The following is a 24,996-nucleotide window of genomic DNA, read 5'->3' as shown; positions in this document are numbered from 1 at the left end:
GATAAGGAAGTCAACCCCAGTGATGAACCGGGACGAGGGGGGATACAAGCTCAGCCACGTTTGGGATTGCATTCTCGCCGCAAAAGCGCCACCTACATTGGCGTTAAATAGCGGCGAGTTGCAGAACTCCAGTCAAAAGCTCTGAGGAAGGTGTCTGATAGACATCGAAACGTAAGCAGGTGAGAAACTCTATGGATGTGTAAGAAGAAAATTCTATACCCTAAGTATCTTCCAACCTGATGAAATTATTTACGGGCCAATTTGATACTGTCTTTTTGCCAACGAAAGGGATCTGCTGGGAGATGATTACCGACTAGCCGCCCACGTGGAGATGCGCTCAGCTCTTCTCTGAGCACGAGGTCCTTAAGAAGGGGAATAAATTTGCATCAAGGAGAGGCCGAAAGGTTAATTTGGAGTTTGATTGGTCAAGGACCAAAAGGGAGTTAATTAAGATTCTAATTGGTTAACGTCCACGTGGGTTTACTAACCAGAGTCGGCAGAACGTACTGCACCTGCGCGAAACTCGTAGTGTATATTACATAGCACTTCGGTAGAACGTTTCATATAAGGTCGTATTCGTGCATATAAGGTTAACATCTCGTCTGTAGTTTCCAAATGTTATGTTGGGAAAGATATCCTCTGCAGCAGGCAAAATTCCAATGCAGCGTTGACCAAAAATCCACCGAAAAGCGTAAAAATGTGGGGTTCTTCGAAGGCGCAGTACATTCTGCCGACGTGCTGAGTGACGTAATGTTCGGATGACGTCACTCAGGCGAGATCCATTTGCTTCACCAAACGTGAAGGTCTCGAACCCCAAAAATCCTTTTGTGTGTAATGAATGAAATCAAATATACACATCTGTTGTGGATGTTGCAACGTTACAGGGTATATGGAAAGGACGGGCCAGTCCACCTGACCCAGAGCTACCACCATGGTCTGGATACCACCCGGCTCCTGGGCGTCACCATCGGACAGAAACTCCAACAGACCGTTCAAGAGTTTCCCGATCGGGAGATGCTCGTCTTCAAAAGAGGCAACGTTCGTAGGACGTTCCAGCAGTTTTTTGAAGAGGTAATTTAACGTAATGTCGTAACAAAAGTTTGTTACTCCGTGAAGGAGGTCAGGACCTCCGGACGGAGTGTTGTGATCGGCTGATTTTTCATGTTCGCAGTCAAAACACTGGGTTCTCTTTGTGTAATCGGCACGCAATTTTATACGCCGTCTGCGGGCATGCCCGTGTTGATGCACGAATGTGTATTTTTGCCGTTGCTGCTTTTGCGGTCAATGTAATATTGCAGACGCACCCCTACAATTACGAGGCGAATTGGAATGGTCCAGAAAAACGCGTTGTTTGGAATAGCAGTGGGGGGTGGAACTTCATGCAGATACGGGGTGGTTTTGATAAGTGGTTCCAGATGTTTTTGGCCATGGTTAAGAGATGCCAAGTTTTTTGGAAGATGTTCGCAGCCAAAACGCATTCTTCCGTACGTCGCATTTCTGTGTAATTTCGCATTTGGTGTGGCATTATGTCCGGGATGATGCACGTCTTTTATTTTTACCGTAGCTGTTTTGATATTGAAGTAAATGCATATTTTAGAAACATCCCTACTTTTACAATCCTGTGGAATAGGCCGTAGGTTTAGGCAGTTGTCTGGTAGCAGAGGTACTGTAAGCAGATATCCTGGTTATCTGGCCGGCAGTAGTAACACTCGCGGTGCTTACCGCAACTGTTGCTGGAATTTCGCCTGTTCCAGGCGCGCTTAATTAGGTACAGGCACGGTAAGACGGTGGGGCTGTTTTTGTTACTAGATACGACCATGATAGTCCGATCTTTATGTGAATGCAATGATTGTGTGTGTGTAATTAAAATGAACTTCGAACTTGAAGCACAGTATCTTTACACGCCCTGGGAGCAGTAATGGATTTAGCTCTTTGTATGTTTTATGCTTGTGACGCGCCCTCATTGTATTAACCGTTGCCTAATTATAATGTCTGCACAGTAGGTCTGGCGTTGACGCTTGGGATTTTGTTGAAATATATAAAACTTCACGGAGGATTGTCACCTATGGCTTCTTGTTTTGTTTAAAGTTAAAACTTTTGGTCCAACACAAAAATTCTCTCACCTAAACCCTTCGACCAGTCACTCTGGTCTTCCTCAGTAGACTGATCAAGAGGAAGACCGGAGTGACTGGTCGAAAGCTCTAGGTGATAGAATTTTTTGTGTTGGACCATAAGTTTTAACTTTAAACATGTAACTACCAACACAGATGAACTTTCATGATAGTAAAAATTAGTTTTCATGCTTATTCTTCGATGCGAAGTTTTTACTGTGAAATAATTCTTAAAAAGTAATCTTGACTTTACATATGACGTGTTCGCTACTATGCTATGTTGGATACTAGTAGCTAAACCAGAAAATTCCAGGTAAATTTGAATATATTGATCCCAAACTCCACCCACCTCCGTCAAAACGTGGAAGTGCAAAACAAACAATATAAAGAGAGGACCTTTAATGATGATGATGCGTACGTTCTGCCGACATTCATATGCTCACGACAAGACTGATAATACTCTGTGTTTGTCCGCAGTGTGACCAGTTGGCCGCCGGGTTGGTTGCCCTGGGACTAAGGAAGGGGGACCGGGTGGGGATATGGGCACCCAACACCCTTGAGTGGGTTTTGACACAGTTCGCCACGGCCAGGGCTGGCTTGATCATGGTAAGCACCACCAAGAAATTAATGAGTTTTCACTTGAACAACAACATGCCACTGCAACTATTATTACTCCGTGAAGGAGGTCAGGACCTCCGGACGGAGTGTTGTGAACGGCTGGTTTTTCATGTTCGCAGTCAAAACACTGGGTTCTCTTTGTGTAATCGGCACGCAATTTTATACGCCGTCTGCGGGCATGCCCGTGTTGATGCACGGATGTGCATTTTTGCCGTTGCTGCTTTCGCGGTCAATGTAATATTGCACACGCACCCCTACAATTACGAGGCGAATTGGAATGGTGCAGAAAAACGCGTTGTTTGGAATAGCAGTGGGGGGTGTGGAACTTCATGCAGACGTGCGGAGGGTCAATAAGTGGTACCATAGATGTTCGCAGCGAAAACGCATTGTTCTGTACGAAACATTTCTGTGTAATTTGGCATGTGGTGTGCCATCAAGCTCGTGGTGATGCACGTCTTTTTATTTTTATTCCAGCAGTTTTGATATTGGAGTAAATGCTTATTTTTGAAAGATACCTATAATGTCGTTGAAATGGTTTTGCCCGGGTATCTGACCGGCGGCAGTAACACTCGCGCGTGCTGGCCGCGACTTTGGCATGGAAAATAGCACTTCCTTCTGGAGGTTAGTACTCCTTCAATAAGTAACAGGCACGGTAAGACGGTGGGGCTGTCTTTTTGTTACTAGTGACACGACCATGATAATGATAGTCCGATCTTTATGTGAATGCAATGATTGTGTGTGTGTAATTAAAATGAACTTCGAACTTGAAGCACAGTATCTTTACACGCCCTAGGAGCAGTAATGGATTTGGGTCTTTTTATGTTTTATCATTGTGACGCGCCCTCATTGTATTAACCGTTTCCTAATGTCTGCACAGTAGGTCTGGCGTTGACGCTTGGGATTATTTTTGTTGCAAAATATAAAATTTCACGGAGGATTGTCACCTATGGCTTCTTGTTAAGTTTCAATTGAGTTATCAAGTCATGATCTAGTTATTCAGAGTTTGTTTTTGCATCGTTAGAAAATTATGATAATTAAATAGTATATTTTTTAAACAAAGCTTGTAGTTATCTATGGTAATACTTAGTCTCGATAAGTCGCTCGATTTAAAATATAGTTTTCTACAGAAAGCGATAAAATGTTGCCTTACAACGTTATTCTCGGTTGGGTTAAGGCGGCCTAGGCTGATATTCATGTTCGAGTTCCGCCGTGTGTCTGCACAATTGCCACAAACTTGTTTCGAACCCGAATCATGTTCCACCATGTTCGATATGACGTCATTCGAATAGAAAGCGTGTTCGAATTCGGGGTTACCGGCGGTCATTTGTATGTTCCCCTGTAAACCCGCGTTGTTACGCATTTTATTCACGGAGTATGACCTAAACGTACGGCTTTACGCGCAGCTGAAAACAGCATGATTAATCTTTAGAGTAATCCATGTTTATGTATTATCACTTTTTAATCAAATTTGTCCGAGGCTATTTTGCATATAAGTCGATATTTTTTAACTGTGGCGATTTTTAAACGAAAAATGACAGAAAAATAGCTGTTTCTGTCGTTTTTGGTCCAAAAAAACAATGTAACTGTCATTTTAAACAAAATAGCCTCGGACAAAAATAATAAATAGGGGGTTGGCTTTCAACTTGTGAAATATCATGATGAAAGGTGTTGTTACCGCTTACGCTTAAAGCCATGAAGTAAACAGCTTTTTTTTAACCAAAATGTTGATTTTTAACCCAAAAATCCAGAAGTAGTAAAAACAAAATAACCTTTATTCAATTTGTTTCAAGTACTACTAGAACTGTGTGAAGTTTATTTGTGGTGCGATCAAGCTATCAAAAGTTAGAGGCATATGTATGAAATACTACTCATAGTATGCCATAGGCTGCCTTAACCCAACCGAGTTTCATTGTGTCTTTTTCTGTAAATTTCAAATTTGGTAATTTCTCCGTTCAAGGTCAGTATCAACCCAGCTTATCAAGTCAACGAGCTGGCCTTTGCACTAAAAAAAGTAAGTAAACAACATGCAGGGCCTTCCTTCCTCTCAGATGCGATACGGATTTAGTACTTAGTTTGCAATGTTGAAAGTACTTTTCCGTCTTTGCCATCCCTAACCTTGTTCTATACCTAGCTACAACTTGGTCTGAAATAATAACGATAAATGTGCACACTGAATTACAACCTTCTCATTGTCTTCACAAATACGTGTACATTTGTAAACTTAGACCGTTCCCAAAGCCAGGCCCCCCTTAGCAACGCCCTACCAAATCCTGTTATTGGCCGAATCGTTGAATTTGAATGACAGCCGGGGACGGTTTATTCACCTGGCATGTTCTAGGTTTAACCTTCCATGTTGTGAACATCAGATAACATGCTTTGCTTATGTTTCTTAGGTTGGCTGTCGTGCAGTCATCTCAGCCACTGCCTTTAAGACGCAAGATTATTACAAGATGCTCCACCAGATATGCCCTGAACTGGAGAGATGCAAGGCTGGGCAGCTGGAAGCGAAAAAGTATTGTATCTACTCCTCTGTTCATACTAAGCCTTGTAATTCGGATTCAGGACTAAGGCCTTGTTCATGGGAAGCCACCCAAACCGCGATTCGGGTAACTCACATTGCTCACATCTGGTGCACGTACCACACATTCCTTTCAAACCGTGCCCGACCACGATTCTCTGAAACTGCATTCATTGCTGTACGATGAAAACACGCAAGGTAGCGTGTTATAAATGTCAGAGGTCAACGACCTGCTTGCTGATGCCCCCCTCCCAGCGTAGGTCCCACCAGAGGCGGTAAAGCTCGCCCTAGAACGGACACATTATTTGACCATTACTTCTCTTTAAGTTGCTGCCACGTAAAATTTGGTATTGCATATAAATAAAGAAATATCACCCCGTAATCCATGACCAGTTGAAGTCACATTGAAATCAAATTGCGTTCAGACGTAAATCGCGATGTGGGAAAACCGATTCGAAACCACCTCTAGAAGTGGTTTCGGATCAAGGCGCTTTCAATGTGATTTGGAGCGTTCAGATGGGCCCACTTGAAACCGGCTTCGGGGGAAACCACAGGTAAAGCGCCTTCACTGACTTCATATGAACAGGGCCTAATGTATACGTAGCCCCGTCAGAACGCTCCAAGTCACATTGAAATCAACTCGATTTCAAACCTCGTCCGGGAGGTATTTTCAAGCCGGATTGAGCGCATCGCGATTTTATTCTGTTTTTTTTTTGCATATTACGGCCACGAGTCACAGGGAAACGTAAAAAACAAGAGCGTGTACGTTGATTTCGTCGTTGAGATGACCGAGAAAGTCTACGCGAATAACTGGAATCAGTGCCGTACAATTAAAAAGAAAAAGATCTTGAAGAACAATTACAAAAAGCCGGCGCAACACCATCAAGACCGATGGACCTCTGACATTTCTACGACACGAGTCTTTTAATTAAACTACAAGGAAATGGAGAAAGCACCGACTTGCAGTTGGGTACTATTTCGGCCTTGTTCATATGAAACCACCCGAACCGCGATTCGAGTAACTCACATTCCTCACATCTGGTCCACGTGTCATACATTCCTTTTAAAACGTGCCCGATTCGAAACAACATTGTTTGACCTAGCGTGTTATCATTGGCCGTGTTTAAGTGGAATCACCCAAGGCGGTTTACATGTTGTTTACCCCGAAGCCGGTTTCAAGTGGCTCCATCTGAACGCTCCGAAATCACATTGAAAACGCCTCGATCCCAAGCCACTTCTAGAGGTGGCTTCGAATCGGGTTTCCCGCATCGCGATTTGCGTCTGAACGCAATGTGATTTCGCCTGGTTATGAATTACGGGGTGATATTTCTTTATTTATATGCAATTACCAACTTTTATGTGGCAGCAACTTAAAGAGCAGTAATGGTCAAATAATGTGTCCGTTCTAGGGCGAGCTTCACCGCCTCTGGCGGGACCATGTCGGCATTCGGCCGAGATATGCTGGGAGGGGGGGGGGCATCAGCAAGCAGGTCGTTGACCTCTGACATTAAGAACACGCCACCTTGCGTGTTATCATCATACAGCAATAAATCTAGCTCAAGCGAATTATGTTCGGACACGGTTTCACAGGATTGTGTGGCACGCGGACCAGATATGAGGAATGTGAGTTACCCGAATCGCGGTTTGTTCCACTTAAACACGGCCATTGTCAAAAGTCAGCGACCTGCTTGCTGGTGCCCCTCTCCCAGCGTATCTCGGCCGAATGCCGACGTAGTCCCGCCAGAGGCCGTGAAGCTCGTCATAGAACGAACGCATGATTTGACCATCACTGCTCTTTAAGTTGCTGACACGTAAAATTTGGTGTTGCATATAAATAAAGAAATATCATCCCGTAATCCATGAGCAAGTGAAGTCACATTAAAATCACATTGCGTTCAGACGCAAATCGCGATGCGGGAAAACCGATTCGAAACCACCTATAGAAGTGGTTTGGGATCGAGGCGTTTTCAATGTAATTTGGAGCGTTAAGATGGAGCCACTTGAAACCGGTTTCGGGATAAACCACATGTAAAGCGCCTTCACTGACTTCACATGAACACGGCCTAATATGTAGCCCCGTCAGAACGCTACAAGTCACATTGAAATAGATGTGCTCGTTTTCAAACCACGTCCGGAGGGTAGTTTCGAGCCGGATTGAGCGCATCGCGACTTTATCCTGTTTACTTAACATATTACGGCCACGCGTCACGGCGAAACGTACAAAAGCGTGTACAAAAGGTTGTCACGGAGATGAAGAACTGGCCATGTAATCAGTGCTGTAGAATAAAAAAAAAATCATGAACAACAAACACAAAAAGCCGGCGCAACACCATTAATACCCGGTCCGATGGACCTATTGCTATGACGCCAGTTTGAAATTTTTAATTAAAATACAAGGAAGTGCAGGAAGTACCGACTTACAGTTAGGTACGTGCATCAGGTGTGAGGCACGCGGCTCACCTGAATCCGATTTGCAAGGTTTTGTACAAATAAGGCCTAAGTAGATGAGTAGTGGCTTCGATCTTTTTCTGGATGGTGTTGCGATATGATCTTTCATGCCAATGATTGTTATTGTTCAATATGTTTTCCACTGGGTTCCTTTGCGTGTTGGCATGATACAGTATCGTGGTAAGCACAGGTCGTTAGCTGGTTATGTAACATAAATAAACCTGCCCATAAAGAAGGGTATTCCATGGAAATCGGCATTGTAGCTGACAACACCATATTCCCCAGCTACACATACCTATAACTATGGTATTTTTCCCATCTGTAATTGCCATATATCGTCATATCCTGCTATGATGTTCTATGTACCCGGGTATCAATGCCAAGTGTATTGTAACAAAAAAGCACAACATGTGGAAGAGTTTGATAAAAATCAGTCTTAAAGTTTATTCCAGGACAGAATCAATCAAATCAAGATGTCAGCAGAAAAGATACAATTTGATAAGATTATATCACTATATAAACCCAGGTTGCCCATGTTGGAAACAGTCATCATGCTTGGCGAGGAGAATTTTCCAGGAACCTTCTCGTTCCCAGAGGTTATGAAGATGGGGGACCACGCCCACAGAAAAACTGTCCTGGAGATGCAGGACAAGCTGCAATTTGATGATCCAATCAACATCCAGTTTACATCGGTGAGTTAAAGTGTGTCCACTAATAAACAAGCTCCCGGTTTACTTTCCCGGTTGAGCCTATTGATTCTGTAGTCAGAGCATAGCCATTACTTGATAACTCCGCAAGAAACAGCATTTCCTCATACGACTGATGACACGGGTGTATACCAGACAGCATGTTTAGAGGAAATTGAAAGATGAGTGAAATATTTTGTATTTGCCAGCAAATGTTGCCTTCCTTTTTGACTATGGGTTGTCCTACAGGGAACTACAGGGAGGCCGAAGGGAGCAACCTTAACCCATCATAACATCGTGAACAACCAATGGTTCCTAGGACGTCGACTGGGGTACCATGAAATGGTATGTGTCATTACCTGGCAGAAAATTATTGTTTTATTGGGTGGGCTGGTCTATGAATGTGTGTGTGTGTGTCTGTGTGTGTGTCTGTGTGTGTGTGTGTCTGTCTGTCTGTCTAGGTGTGTGTGTGTGTGTGTGTGTGTGTGTGTGTGTGTGTGTGTGTGTGTGTGTGTGTGTGTGTGTGTGTGTGTGTGTGTGTGTGTGTGTGTGTGTGTGTGTGTGTGTGTGTGTGTGTGTGTGTGTGTGTGTGTGTGTGTGTGTGTGTGTGTGTGTGTGTGTGTGTGTGCGTGCATGCGTGCGTACGTGCTTGCCTGCAGTAGGGTCTATTTCAGGAACGGTGATGGATATTCGATTAATATTGTTTAACAAAGTGGTCAAGCCTGAAGGTGACCCAGCACGATCTGGGTACGAATGACTAAATAGGAGGGCGGTACGTGGAGAAATTCAGAAGGTGGTGGACTGTGTGTAAGGTCCGATTAAATTAAGTGACACAATCTACACGCAGTTCCAATACATGCACGAAATCTAAAACGCGTTACATCTGAATTTTCTGAATTCTCGTTTCATGCCTATTTCATGGAGGAGAAACATGACTTGCATGTGCCACAGAGCAAGGAGGATTTTCACAAAGAATTGAACGTGTTGCCCGTTTCGCTAAGAAAAGATATTAAAGGCACAATGTTCTACTTTTCTTGTTGTCAGCACCACAAGCTTTGCATGCCGGTCCCGTTGTATCACTGTTTCGGCATGGTGATGGCCTGCATGGCTGCAGCTGTGTTTGGTACTACGATTGTATCCCCTTCGCCCAGCTTTGAGCCCGAACCAACTTTACAGGCCATCCAAGAGGAGAGGCAAGTAATAACGCTTACCTAGTACTCAATGTGGAGAGCCATTTGTCATATTCCAATGGCTTGTTTTCTTAGTGTACGGAGATTTTGTTTCGGTCTGATTGCATTTTTCTTTGCTTGTTTGTCAGTGGGTTTTCGGACAAAAGTCACAGGAAGTGAGCGGAGGGATGTTATAACCGCAGACTGAGAAACCATAGACTGAGAGGGAGTGAGGGCGAAGTTAAGGTTAAATTGGTCTCCCCGTAGACTGGGAGGAAGTGAGGCCAAGTTGAAGGTCACAATGGTCCATAGGGGGTCACAATTGCCCATAGGGGGACACAATTGCCCATAGGGGGTCACAATTGCCCGTAGGGGGAAGTGAATGGTACGATGGAGGAGCTCAGGAACTACACGTATCTCTATTCTTTCTACTGTGAAATTCTTCTTGCCAAAGTAACTGTTATGTACGACTGGAATTATACTACTGACACATTTGATGCCAGACGCAGAATATTATGCTACTCCTTTGTTGATAGGCTAAACAAAATCGACAACAGCATAATACAGTGTCTTCTGATGTCAGATTGTCAGTAACGAAAATAATATGCTGTATGTATAGTTTGTGTTTCTATGTTTGTACCGTTGTTTTCTATGGGCGAAATACCTGAAAGAAAGACATTCATTTATTCATTCATTCATTCATTCATTCATTCATTCATTCATTCATTCATTCATTCATTCATTCATTCATTCATTCATTCATTCATTCATTCATTCATTCATATGTATATAAAGGCTGGAATCTTACCTTTTCCAAATTAACAATGTCTTCAAGCTTTCCAAGTTCAAGTGATAACTGTGAAGTGGCCGTTTATTTTCATACCCATTTGCATTTCATTATACTTTGAATCTTACTTGTTATCATATCTTTTAGCTGCACATCCATATACGGCACCCCGACCATGTTCATCGACATGCTTCATCATCCCAATTTTGACAAGTACAGGTTGACGAGTCTAAACACCGGTAAGGATTTTGAATTCGTGTATACACCAGTGAGAAATATAACCACATAACAACGCCGGTGAGAGATTCATGCATAACAACACTGAGAGAGCGATTGAGATATGAATACTCGTACCACAAAGGTTTCTACCTTGCCTTTTCTGTCATTCAAACAAGCTCTGAAAAACCATCTGATAAACCAACTGTAGTAGTTTCATTATTACCTCCATGAAATGTGTCATGGAGGTTATATTTTCAGTTGCGTTTAACTGTCCGTCCGTCTGTCCGTCTGTCTGTTGGTCAACAAGATAACTCAAGAACGCCTGGATGGATTGGTTTCATACTTGGTGTGTTGGTAGGGTGTGACGAAAACTGGAAATGATGAGATTTTGGTCCCCCTAGTGGCTTCCCTTGGTACTGCAGGGCAACTTCCGGTTTTGATATCTCGCCATCTGGACATGCTAGGGTCATGAAATTTTGATGGAAGGTAGCTCTCGTGCTTGGGAAGAAGTCATATGAGTTTGGGCCCCCTAGCGGCTTGTTCTGGAACTGCAGGGCACTTTCTGGCAAAATGTTTAAAAGCCAATAAGTCCAGACAGGAACAACGAATTTTCATTATTTTTGGTGTGTAGGTAGCTGAGAGAGAGATGTACATAATTAAATGCAAATTATGCAAATGAGGACTTTATTTGCATAATTAATGAGGAAATTCTATAATAACAGTGTTTTACATTATACTACTTACATACATGTATTGTATGTAACCTATGGCAGGCGGAACTTCAACAGATACTAATTATGCAAATGATGACCTAATTTGCATAATTAATGCGAAAATTCTATGATTTCGTAATGGTGAATGATGAGAATGTCATACTTGGGACATCTGTAAGTTAATCAAAAGTTAACATACATCACGATGCATATATCATGTTAATGCAGAGGTCATTTGCACAATTAAAGAAGAAATTTACATTTACATATCAAGATCATATTTCGTGGAGGTATGAGATCTCGGATTTCTAGTTTTAACTTATAAAAATTATTATCATTATCATTATCATTATTGCACTGTATTTATAACCTACATTACCTTACTCCATTGTCGTTAGTTCATACTGTATATTATTTGATTATCCTTATTGTATTATTTCTACTTTCTATTGTATTATTTCCATTTATTGTTTATATATATTTAATTTTGTATAGTTTAGAGAAGGAGGGCCTTGTATAAGCATTCCATGCTTCTCCCATCCTTCTGCCCTTGTTTTTATCCTTGTTTTGTATTATTACTGTCTGTTTTGTTTAATGTGCAAACTAATAAAATCAAATACACGTGAGAGATTAAGATATTAGCACCAACGAGTGGTCTGTTTACAGTTACTTCAATTCAAGTTCTTTATTCTAAACCGTAAAACATGAAATAGAAATTAGTACCTGAGGTCAGTAATTTCTGGTTGGTTGAACACGTACGTCGAGTCATGGCGTCAGACCTGTAACTTTGGATGCACATATGATGTCATCATTTCTTGACCTTATTTGCATATGCAAATTCAAATCTACCTGCAGCAGGTCATAGTCACGTGGATTTGAAACTTTTTTCTATATATTCCAACATGTAATCACAAGACGTGATGGGAACACACTCAAGTTTTTTTTTTCAACCTATAATAATTCCGCCACCAACACATGGGACAACACAACACTCATTTTTACTTGAGCGAAGTGAGGAAAGTGCATTTTTCAAGTGCACAAGATCAATGGCATGTCAAGACTCGAACCCGGGACCTATTGGTTCCGAGTCGAGAACTCGTTACTCCACGCGACCCTAAAATTCGAAACTTCATATTCACTTACTTTCTGTTGTTTGTTTGAATAGGATTGATCGGAGGGTCATACTGCCCTGCAGAAGTTGTGAAAAAGGTGGTGTCCAAAATGCACTGTCCTGAAATCTGTGTAAGTACAATTGTTTACTTTCGTATCGTCATAGCCAGAATGTTGGTTTGATAAACCTGAGACAGTCATAACCATACCTTTCTATGTGTATAATTTAAGTAGCTATATCTACATGTACACATTCAAATGTATCTGTCAACGTTCACGTGTAATCGTCCAGCATGGCGGACAGTATTTAGTCACGTGAGTGCTGGTTGATAGCTCAGGCTCATTCTTGTTTGTGTTTTCAGATTCCATACGGCACGACTGAGAACAGCCCTCTAACCTTTTTGGGTTACAAGTCTGACAGTCTGGAGACTAAATGTAACACTATAGGACAACCTTTCCCTCATGTAGAGGTAGGTGATTTGTTGCTCTAAAGCGCCTCTCACATGTTTTGCTCCTGACAAAACTAAAGAGCTAAGGTGGGCAGCTAAGGTCGGCAGTAGGTATGAGGAAATGCCTCCACCAGGCCTTTTTACGGGAAAACGGATCGTAGAATTCGGCAAAAAAGAGAGTAAAATTGGCCAAGGTAGTCCGGTCGCGGGGAGGTAGTTTCTGTCAAACCCCAAGGCTGCCAAACTCCCCCGGCAAATATTCTCCTATATATAGCCAGCGTAGTTAGTCTGGGTCATCCCCTGAGTCACCTGACAAGTCTGGCTGAGAACCGCCCTGGGTGGATAACTCTTGTGGACAGTTTAGTTGCCCGACGGCAGGACAGACTGCTACGGGACCGGTGAGGTGAGTTAGTCTGGTAGAGACTAGGCAGTAGGCTGGGAGAAGCCCGGAATTCTATTTTAGCTCCAATTTGCTCTTCTGGTCGCACCGAAGATTAAGAAAGAAGAACATACTTTTTCTGTCTTTAATTTTTCAAAACCCACAGTCAGCTTGTACAGATAACTTTGAAAACGTAGACAACCACACCGACTAAGTCTCAACCACAGATACTCATGACTACCTATCAACCGCGGTTTGGAGACGGTCCGCTATGTTCGACCGTGGCTTAATAGGCGTGTAAAGCGTTTTGCGAGCTACAACAATAGCCGACTTTTCACCAGTCTGGAGAGGTCCTTACCAGCAACAAGCAATGTGTTTTTGATGTGTCTGTGTGTGTGTCTGTCTGTCTGTGTGCGTTTCCGCACATTTGTAGTCAGCATAACTTCAGAACGTCTTTATGGATTGTAATGACGTCTGGTATGTTGGTATATGATATGACTGGTTTATTGATGACAATGTAAAACAGTTTTGCAGAACCCAGGGGTTCTGAATTGCACTGTTACTCACAATTACAAAGATTAAGACTAAAGACGTAGCCCATCCCATTAAAAGCTTTAAAATCAAACAACATCTATCACAACATATACACATATGATAAAATCTAAAGTAGAGTTTACAAGTGTTAATAAGTTTGCATTGCAGAATAAAATACTTATTAAGATTCGTAGGTAAAACAGTGGTCATAAAGACGGCTACTAAACAAAACGTGTTATTAAAGCATGGTAGCTACCCCTCAATGACTGGAAGGTCGTTTACCGAGTACACTCGATTACTTATTTAGTAGGCTAACAATATATGGGATGGAGCTGTTGCGGTAGCGCTGAGTCTTTGCAACAATACAGTTCAGTTTGTGGCTAGTTCGGGTTTTCCGCCCGCTGACTTCGCCCCGAGATGGAGGGAGCCAGTGTCTGAAGGAAGCAGAGTTCAGTAGACTGAGTCCGAACTTCGTACACAGCAGTTCTCTCCTTGTTTCAAGGGTAGACAGGCCGAGGACTGTAAGTGCTTCAGGGTAACGGGTGTACTTCTTGCCCAGAATGGTGCGGTATGCGCGGCGTTGAACTGTCTCTAGACGGGTTGACTGGAGTTTGGTGAGACCAGGGTTCCATACCGGTACAGCGTACTCGCACAAGGGGCGCACGTAACATGTATAAACGGTGACAAGATCTGTCTCGGGGATCTTGAACTTCTTAAACCGTCGTAGGATGAATAACCGTTTACTGCTCTGTTTCACCATGTGGGTAACATGACTGCCCCACTTTAGGTCCCTCTGTACCCAGACTCCCAGTAACTTGGCTGCAGTAACTTCTTGAAGGACGTGGCCCGCTAACTGAAGTGGGGTGGGGGTGGGGGAGGTGTTCTTCTGAAAACGAAATGCATCACCTTGCATTTGTTTGGGTGTAGTTTCATGTAGTTTGCACTGGACCATAGATCGAGGGCATTTAGATCTTGTTGTAGGTTTGACTGTGCTTTGACTGATCTGCTTTCAACCATGTTCAGATCGTCCACAAATTTCCAGTGGAGTGATCGGGCGGTGCTTGCTGCGCTATTGATGATAGCAATGAACACTATGGGCGCGAGGACGGTGCCCTGGGGAAGTCCACATGTCAGCGTCCTCCATTCAGACAGTGTGTCCTGGTAGAGGACGCGTTGATTCCTCCCCGTCAGGAAATCCCCCAGTCATGGAAGAAGGGAGGGTCGGCAGCCAAGATATATGAGACTCGAGATTGCGGTTGTGTGATCTACTCGATCAAACGCTTTCGCGAAGTCAGTCAGGACCAAGTGTCTCTCAGGTCTGAGGTCTTGTATAGCTGGTTTAGGATGTCTACAAGACAATGGGTTGTTGTTCGCCCCGGGATACCGCCAAACTGTCTGGGGTCAAGGTGTGGGGTGATGTCTGTCAGGATCCATTTGGCAATAAAGCTGTCACATGTTTTTGCTAGAAGGGAAGTCAGTGAGATGGGTCTCAGGTCGTGTAAGGTAGGTGGGTTTGTTTTAGGTAGGGGTATCACGGTTGCTTCGTGCCATTCTTGAGGGACACGTCCTTCCGCCAGGGAAATGTTAGTAGGTCGTAAGAAGACAAAAGTCAATGTCAAATATGGACCTCCTGGTGACTGACCTTGGTACTGCAGCAGAACTTCCGGTTCTTCTGTCTTTTGTCCTGAACGTGCTATGGTCTTGGATTTTTAATGACAGAATAAGTGGTGTGGGTTTTAGCACCCTAACAGCGTTTTACATAATACTACTTTAATATAATGCAATGTATATAATCTACGGCAGGTGGAACATCAACAGATGCCAAAACGTAATTTGCATAATTAATTTGAAAATTCTTTGATTTCTTAATGGTGAATATTGGGAATTTTACACCTTGTGACATGTGTAAGTTACTTAAAGGTTAACATCACAATGGATATTTAGTGTTAAAATAAAGGTCGTTTTCACAATTAATAAGGACATGTTTAATTCAAATATTGCCAATGGATAGAGGTTTAAAAATATTGTAATTTGAGTTTAGAAAACCATAAATTAAACTAGATTATGGTAATTACGACCTTTTTTCCTTAATCAATTAGAAAAAAAACTTACATAAACTAAATATTGAGTGGAGGTATAAGATCTCCGAATTCTTGTTTAAATTATACCTCTAAAATGGCTGAGAAAAAAAGATGAACCAGCTACTGTCCTTGATGTGCTCTTTATTGTCAGTACTTCATCAGATTTTAGCCCTGTAGTCAGTTCCACATGTCAATAAAGAAACTGTAACCCAATCCACTTTTCCATATAATTTCGTCAGGTTGTTTCTAGAGTAGACCGATCCCATAGCCCGTCCACCCCCGCCAAAACGTAGACATGCAAATATTTGACGGACATGCAGAGACTCTCTTATTGGTCTATCTGCTAATTGCCATGTTCTCATTGGTTCAACTGATAATTGTGCGTGGCAGTCAGGATTGGCGTATTTTTGTGTTGCAGGTAAAAATCGTAGACACGAATGGAGAGGTAACGCCTGTGAACGAGCCTGGCGAACTGTGCACGCGGGGACACGGCACCATGCACGGGTACTGGGACGACACAGACAAGACTGCTGAAGTCATCGGGCCTGACAGATGGTACAGAACCGGGTACGTTTGTTTTATGATTTCTCACAGAGTGTGAGGAGAGTAAAGAGTTTAATCATCCAAGCATTTGACAATAAAAACACTTTTTTAAACTCAAGACATCTTTTATTGACAAATGAAATATACAGTCAAATGATACATATTTACATGTGGTAAACAATGTTTACATTACACCTCTCAAGGGACATTCGTTTCCAAATAATATCGTAATATTTCCATTGTATTCACCATACTTGTACGTACAAATTGTAAACTTTCCAAGTAATATCAGTACGTTAATATAGTGAAATTTTACAATATCGTAAAGTTCGTAACCGACGATAACATCATGTACAGATAACTATAATGTGTTTCCATATTTGATAATTGATACAATAACGCTTTTCTATTTCTAACCAAATGGGTTTTACATTGTCTCAATAATAAAAAAGTCGTTCTCTGAGAAACCCTGTTTATGTAATTTATATATATATAATTAACCCTAGTCGGGTAGACATTATTTGACATTTTCCACCGTACTGAACGAATTCTAGGTACCTTTATAACAAGAAATAAAGATTTCCATATTGTCTTCCAGGGGGTGGATTGAAAACGCTTTTCCCAAAAACTTTGGCCAGTAGGCGTGACTGCTTTCTGAAAAAAAGTAGAATGAAAACAATAAGTTTTAAAAGTTACAATAAAGACATATAATAATGTGGATGTGTTGAAGAGACGTAGCAGTGTTGGACGAGCAGGGCTATGGACGGATTGTGGGGAGAATTCAGGACTTGATCATTCGAGGGGGAGAAAACATCTATCCACGCGAGATCGAGGAATTTCTGCACACACATCCAAAGGTGGAGGATGTACAGGTTAGTCGTCTTCTCATACAGCAGGTAGTGGAACTTCCGTCTTCTAATCCAGCAGTAAGTGGAACTTCCATTTGTTTCGTTGAAAACTGATCTTGATCTGCATCTCAATGTTGTATTTTTGTATTCCTGTATTTTTGCCCGAGCTGACATCACCCAGCACGTCTGCAGAATATACTGCAGCTGCGCGAAACCTGTAATGTAGTGTACATTGCAAAGACTTCGGCAGAATGTCTTATATAAGGTTGTATTCGCTCATATAAGGCTTGCATTTCGACAGTAATTTCCAAATGTTGTGTCGAAAAAGATATCCTCTGCAACAGGCGAAATTCTGCTGAAACGTTGACCAAACATCCAGCGAAAAACGTGAAAATCCAGGGTTCTGCGCAGGCGCAGTACGTTCTGCCGACGTGCTACATCAACCCCATCACTCAGCACAGAAATGCAAAAATAAAATATAGAGATGCAAATAGAGATGCCCGAGGGTGATAGTAAGGCTTGCAGGAACGTTTCCAAAAAGTCACTTTTGGAAGGCCGTACAAACTCAATGCCTCAGTCATCATAATAAAAACCTACTGTCTATCCTAGTCTAATAATATCATACTTATTGTTGGAGTCATGCCCATGTTCAGTTTACAGGATGCCTATATGGTGATAAATTCACTGCCAACTATTACAACATGCATTTGTCAACAACAGTTTAAAAAGTTTTCAATTATTATACATGGTTTTGATTCAAAGGAAACATCACATGTAAAATGAATTAAGCACAACACTGTATCTAAGTTAGAGATTAACTTACTTACCTAATCCTCTTCGCTCCCTGTGGATCATAAGGTGCTGACATACTGAAATGTATTTATGTAATGTATTTAAAGCGTTTATGTATCATCAGAGAAATTTGTGTCAAATAACTGTGTCGTTATTATAATCTTAATTTCCCATCTTATCCTCGGTGTATATAATCCCTGGTCAGGTGTGATAACAACATTATAAACGACCTCATTCGCTATGCTCACTCGGTGGTTTATTCGGTGGTTATCGAACCTGAGCAGGTACATGTATTATCTCATCGTATACACATCAGGGTGGGTCATTAACCCTTTAGTATTAAGCTTAGCTAAATGATGTCTGATAATTTTGATTGATACATGTAGGTTTGAACGGTGTACAACTTAACCAGAGGTCAACATTTTCGATAGTAAAGTATGAACTTCCACAAATTATAGGTGATAGGAGTACCGGACGAGAGGATGGTGGAAGAAGTCTGTGCCTGGATCAAATTGAAGGAAGGGGAGATTCTGGGCGAGGATGACGTCAAAACCTTCTGCAAGGGACAGGTGAAAATTTTTAAACATTTGTCATACCTAGTTTTTGTTACGCAATCTCTCGCTGGTTGGGCATCCTCCCCGAGAACATGTGGCCATACACTCCTAACTCAAGAAAACCTTTCGTACACCCATAACAACCAACGGAAGATTGGGATTTTTAGTCACCATAAATATCAGTCCAAAAAAGCTCAGGATTCTCTGGTAATATGGACACCAGTCATCACAGCATTCAATACTATGGTAACATACAGTTCTCAGTATGACAATAATTGGTCCATGATACATTGTGCTTCTTTAAATTCCTTTTCAGATATCCCATTTCAAAGTTCCACGCTACATCATATTTGTAAAAGAATTCCCACTGACAGTTACTGGAAAGGTGAGTTTTTATTTGTCTAGCAGACATCAGTTTTTAGTAGTGACTCTGGTTTTGTGACATATATAATCTGCACAATGATATAAACAGGAGATTTAATGCATGCTTATGAGAATTTGTACTCGATTAGACGCTATTGGACAAGTAACTTGTGAAATACATCAAGACCATACTTAAAATATATGACAGGAAGGTCAGTATGTTGATGCATGTTGCGTTTCAGGTGCAGAGCACAGTTTTTATATTGCAACATTCAGGTTCAAAAGAGAATATTTTGTTTTTTAAAATATCTCTTTTAACAAAGCCTTGTGTTGCATCGTTTGGTGCAGAACAGAATTCTGTTGCACATAAACATGGCGTATACTGGTGCAAATCAGAATCTTTAGGTGCAAAACTGATTTTTATTGCACTTGCATCTTTAGGTGAAAAACAGAATTTCATGGTATGTTGAATCTTTATTTGCCTAACATACTTTTGTTGTATGTTGCAACTTCAGGTGCAGAAGTTCAAGATGCGGGAACAGACGATCAGAGACCTTGGTCTGCAAAGATAAAGCAAGCTTAACCCTTGTCCTGCTGGCAATTTTTACACAATATTTTCAAATAATTTCATGTCTTAATCAAGTCACAGACCCTTGACTTTTTTTTGCCCTGCGGCGGCGTAGTTACTTCCGCATTCGTTGCGTTTCGCTGCGGTGTGATGCGTTGCACAAGAAACCCCCCAAAATCGCACATATACAGGGCACTATATAGATGGTACTGTATTTGCAACCCATATATATATATATGGGCCCCGCAGGACAAGGTTAAAAATCAACTTGTTTTATTTGAGTTTACAACGAGTACAAGTATACAAGAGGAAGGGAGTACAAGTTGTCCTCCCAAACTACGCTGCATATATCGTAAATACCAGCTAAAAACTAATGTAAAACTAAGCTAATACAGAGGTTCGGTTTGTGAGGTCATGTTGATTTGGTTGTATGGATATGCATGTATGTGATGAGGATTTTTTTATCCCAGCCGAGCGTGCTGCAGCGCCATCTCTTCGCCAATGCCGGTACTGCAGCCAGCAATGACGACTGTGGCTCCTTAGACTCCTTGGGGCAAAGTGAATTCCAACTACAACACTTACAACAATTCACAACAGTAACACTAGATGCATCCCTGAGTATTCTAGCCCCTTGTCCTGCTGGCATTCCGGGCACAATATTTTTCAATAATTTCATGTCTTAATTAGATCATAGACCCCCATTTTGTTTTTGCTCTGCAGTGGCATAGTTACTTCCGCATTCGTTACGTTTCACTGCGGTGTGATGCGTTGCACGAGAAATACCCCCAAGTCGTACCTATGCAGGGTGCTACATAGATGGTACTGTATGTGCAGAACAACAACTGTTGTAATCCGCAGGACAAGCGCTAGAATGTTTCCACGTTTTATGTTCAATATATAACGTAACATTCTCATAATTTCTTGATACTAACACCAAGTACATGTTATGTACGTGGTATGGTGTCGTGGGCCCCTTCACGAAGCGAAGATTTTATGTAATTCATTACATAAGCCCAGTATTAGTCAATATACGATCTCTATGTCAAAGTACGTGTACAGGCACTACAATTGCAAAGGCCCGGCATGATATGGTGCCGTGGTCCCCTTTACGAAGCGAAGATTTTATGTAATTCATTACATAAGCCCAGTGTTAGTCAATATACGATCTCTATGTCAAAGTACGTGTACAGGCACTACAATTGCAAAGGCCCGGCATGATTTTCTTCATATTCTTCATATTTCTGACTTAAGTGACAAGATAGACTACGACTACCAAAGACCTTATACCAAATACTAAGACCAAATAAACAAGGGTATTTCTGTGCACTCCCGGTATTTTCCACTGTTGATTCATGAGTTCTTTATGTGTGTTATTTTTCCAAGGCCCGCAGTTTTAGCGAGATAATATAGGGTTAATGACCCGCCCTGAGGTGAATACGGTGTCATAATTCATGGCCGGTTCCTATAACCACCGAATGAACGACCGAGTGCGCGGAGCGGACGAGGTCGTTTATGAGGTGGTTATAGGAACCGGCCATGAATTATGACACCGTATACACCGAAGGAAAGCGGGTCATTAACATTATTATCATATAGACATTGTCACATATGCATGTACATCAAGGGTCATCAAGCTGACACATAAGAGAAACAACTTCTGTGTAACATATAGATCTTTTATCTTGCATTGATGTGAATTCCCATCGCAGCAAACCAATTATTTAAAGCTGAAAGTTACAGATATGAACTAACGGGAGGGGTCCTAATTCCGACCTATGTTCCATGCAAACGCACATGCCTTTGGTAATGGTTTGTCTGACCAAAAACTCGCTCAACACGAGCTTTGATATTTACAGATAAAGATAACAACGCTTAAAGCTAAAGAGCTGTGTATTTTACGTCAGGTCAGCGCCTTGCACCCAAGCGTAAGGGTTCGCGAAACTTACGGCAGGTTTTTCGTCATTCTGCCGGTGGAACGTTCTATCGCAAAAGGGGTGCCCTAATTCCGACCTAGTATTTAACAAAGGTCAATCTGAGGGGAGGGCTTAGTATTTAAAATACACAAATTTTGACTAAAACAATCTACAACTATTTTTCTGTCCCAAACAAGTCTTCTTTTTACCATTACGCGACTGGCTCCAAAGCGGCTGTTTCAAAATCAAAGCTGCGTTTTTTGACACGCTCGTCAACCCCCGAACAAGCGTCGAATTCACACAGATTTTTCACTCGTCTGTTATCGGAGCGTCGGAACTGGAACAAACTTTGTGAGATTACCGATATCAACACAGAAACTTTGTCCATTCTTGTGGTTATTGATAGGCACGTGCTCCCATGCATAACGCCGCGACAAGGATTTTTCAAACTAGTACGGAATTAGGGGTAGGTCGGAATTAGGACACCCCCCGTTAAATTTATCGGTGAAGTTTACCGCTGAATTTCGAATTCCAAATTTCTCCACCACTATTGTCCAAATCCATCTCTGCGGTTGCCCCAAACACTGCTTTTACTTCATCTGACGACAACTCAGCAGTTCTATCAAAACTAAATTAATTTACTACTCTACATAGATAAGTCTATCAGAAAGGTCTTTAGAATTAGAAGTAGGTTAAAAGAAAACACCACCCTGTCATGTAATGGTAGCGTCGGTTACGGACCCGCAGGTCCGTATATCGGATATTAATGACCTGGGTTATGGGGGAAATGGAGCCTTCTGATTGGTCGACGTCATCTGGCTATATGATAATAAAGTTTCCACCACCAGAAGAACAAGTGTTATCCAGCCTGATGTCTGCCGTCATTGTGAGGTTACCGCACTAATGGAATTTTCAGCAACATGCTTTTAACGGAGTCCATCAGTCCTCATTTATTTGTTATGGTAACTAAAAACCATAACACGCTTTATAAACTTGTTTTTGCCTCCTGTTGCCGCTAAGATGGTATGAATGATGTTGAAAGGTAATTGAAGAGTTGCCATGGAAAATATAGGATTAACGTATTACTTTTTATGTAGACATGCTTTTGTGCACCTGTTTTGTAAAACATCTTAAAAGATCTTCTAATTGAGGGGCACTTTGACCAGGGAAATTGTGTTATTGAATTGTTTTTTGTTATGTTTCCGGGGGCATTTTTTTCCATTGACAACATGTTAAGGTACTTAGAGGTCTTTAAGTGAGATGTAAACAGTATATTCACCTGTCCCACGGTCAGGCATAACATTTTGAAAACCAGCAGTTTTTGAGCTGACGTCGCGTTGGGCACTACTACATCGGTGAGTGGAAACCTTTTCTTGTTTTTATCCTTCTTGCCGTCATCTTTACTGTACCTGATATATCGTACCAATTCCACTTCCTCTCAAAATTATACGATTGGCCTTCTGGTTGAGAGCCCTTCTGCCTTCTATCAAAGAAAAGTGTACGAACGGCGTACAAAAATAATGCAGTTGTGCGGTCTAACAGCAATGTCTAATACACACACAAGGTCTTCGAGACTGGATCAGATTCAATACAGCACGCTTTGCCCATTTTGCATTTTTCTTCTAGTGTCTCTGATGCTGACGGGCCCATGGAAGTGAAAACCAGTTCCTGAATGTGTATTTCTTAGTGAGGCGTTTTGTATAGCTATAGAACAAGTCGCGGCGCTACGAAAGACCATATGTACAATTATTATTATTATTATTTTTTCTTGTGTGAGTACTTCGGGTTTCTATGGATACTTAGAGTTTTTAGGAGTACTTAGAGTTTCTATGGGTATACGTAGAGTTTCTATGGGTTCTTAGATTTTCTATGGGTATTTCGAGTTTCCATGAGTACTTAAAGTTTCTATGAGTACATAAAGTTTCTATGAGTACTTATAGTTTCTGTGAGCAATTAGAGTTTGTATGGGAACTTAAGTTTGTATGAGTACTTAGAATTTCTGTGAGCAATTAGAGTTTCTATAGGAACTTACAGATTGTATGAGTATTTAGTTTCCGTGAGTACTTAGAGTTTCTATGGGTACTTAGAGTTTCTGTGAGTACTTAGAGTTTCTATGGGAACTTAGTGTTTGTATGACTATTTCGAGTTTCTATGAGTGCTTCAATTTCTGTGTGCGGTCCGAATTTTTGGGGGCACTTTGTTTCCTGTGGCTGATGACAATACATTATTTTTGAGTTGCACGTTCCTGTTTACCTTTCTATTAAAAAGATGATATACTTTTCACCTTTTAAAAGTTTTTCTGCTTACAATGTTCAAGACGTTTGTAAATAGATGAAATTAAATTCTGGCATAGATTATGTTGGGTGGGGAATAGCGGACAACCGATTTACATCTCTTGGTACCACCGAAAAAACCCTTTTTGCGTTCAGCTCCTACGCACTGATTACTGCCCAAAGGTTGCCGCAATGCTGTCCGGTGGAAATCTGGTGGTGTTACGGTGGTGTTTTTCGTCAGGTCACTAGGGGTCATTACCGCTACTATTACATACGGTACTTAGGTCACAGAAACTCTCATACAAACTCTAAGTTCCCATACAAATTCTAAGTACTCATAGAAACTCTAATTAGTACCCATAGAAACTATAAGTACCCATAGGGACTCTAAATACTCATAGAAACTATAAGTACCCATAGGAACTCTAAATACTCATAGAAACTAGAAAGGCCAATATTTGCTTTGGAGCAAATACAGCGATGGGTTCACCACATTTTACCACATGGCAGGGAAAGAATGAGAAACACAAGGCAAAACAATGATTTACATTGATATAACTATAATATAAAGTAACATACAACTAAAACAACAGTTGGATAGCTATTCCCTACTTTATTGGTTAGGATTTTTAATTGCATAATGCAAACTGTTGATTTTCAAAATAAATAAAAAAAACGTTCATGCCCCGCATTCCAATGCTGGAGCAGAAAAGCTTGAAATACCTACCAAAACACTTGAATAAAGACATACTGTCAGTATGGAAATGCTCTGTGCAGGTGTTAATCAACTTAAATCCCAACAGCCAATCAGCAAGAAATGCTCTGTGCAGGTGGAAATGCTCTGTGCAGGTGTTAATCAAGTTAAATCCCAACAGCCAATCAGCAAAGAAGTATAAAGGAAGCTGCATGCCTATTGGTTGATGCCCTGCATTCCATTGTGATGACTCATGCCCAGACTGGTAAACACGGCACACTAACACAGTAATACATTTGCTATAACACAGCCAAAAAACTCAAATAAAACCATTCTAAAAGCCTGTATCACAAAAATTTAAAAAACGCCTAGGGGTATTTGCCCACTGTACCTCCATACCAAATTTCAGGACCTTAGGCCCTAAAATGAAGAAGCTGAATCCATTTAAAGATATGGCAGGAGGAGAAGGAGGAGAAGAAGAATCATCAGCAAAGACAATATGGTTTCACCACACCACTTCGTGGTGTGGTGAACCCATAATGAATATATTATATTAGACACCAATGTTTATTTGGTGCTACATACAAACACAATTCACAATAACATTTATTTTAACAAAAACTCCA

The 24,996-nt window shown here is 41.4% G+C and overlaps 1 protein-coding gene across 1 annotated transcript; it reads left to right on the top strand.

Moving 5' to 3' along the window:
* The first annotated feature begins 818 nt into the window (after positions 1–818).
* On the top strand, positions 819–19,568 carry LOC109480632 (acyl-CoA synthetase family member 2, mitochondrial-like). Its single transcript, XM_019782866.1, has 16 exons — positions 819–1,071; positions 2,589–2,717; positions 4,687–4,740; positions 5,123–5,241; positions 8,222–8,387; positions 8,631–8,726; positions 9,426–9,595; positions 10,170–10,172; positions 10,485–10,576; positions 12,435–12,511; positions 12,742–12,849; positions 16,241–16,389; positions 17,096–17,237; positions 18,464–18,574; positions 18,876–18,944; positions 19,438–19,568. The coding sequence occupies exons 1-16, from the start codon at positions 835–837 to the stop codon at positions 19,492–19,494; spliced, it is 1,779 nt and encodes a 592-aa protein (XP_019638425.1). The 5' UTR covers positions 819–834; the 3' UTR covers positions 19,495–19,568.
* Positions 19,569–24,996: the final 5,428 nt, after the last annotated feature.

This window comes from Branchiostoma belcheri, unplaced genomic scaffold, assembly GCF_001625305.1.
Source record: "Branchiostoma belcheri isolate BF01 breed outbred unplaced genomic scaffold, Haploidv18h27 scaffold516, whole genome shotgun sequence".
In the NCBI taxonomy this organism is placed as follows: domain Eukaryota; kingdom Metazoa; phylum Chordata; class Leptocardii; order Amphioxiformes; family Branchiostomatidae; genus Branchiostoma; species Branchiostoma belcheri.
The sequence above is the reverse complement of the archived record's forward strand: the minus strand, read 5'-3'. Positions and strand labels throughout refer to the sequence as shown.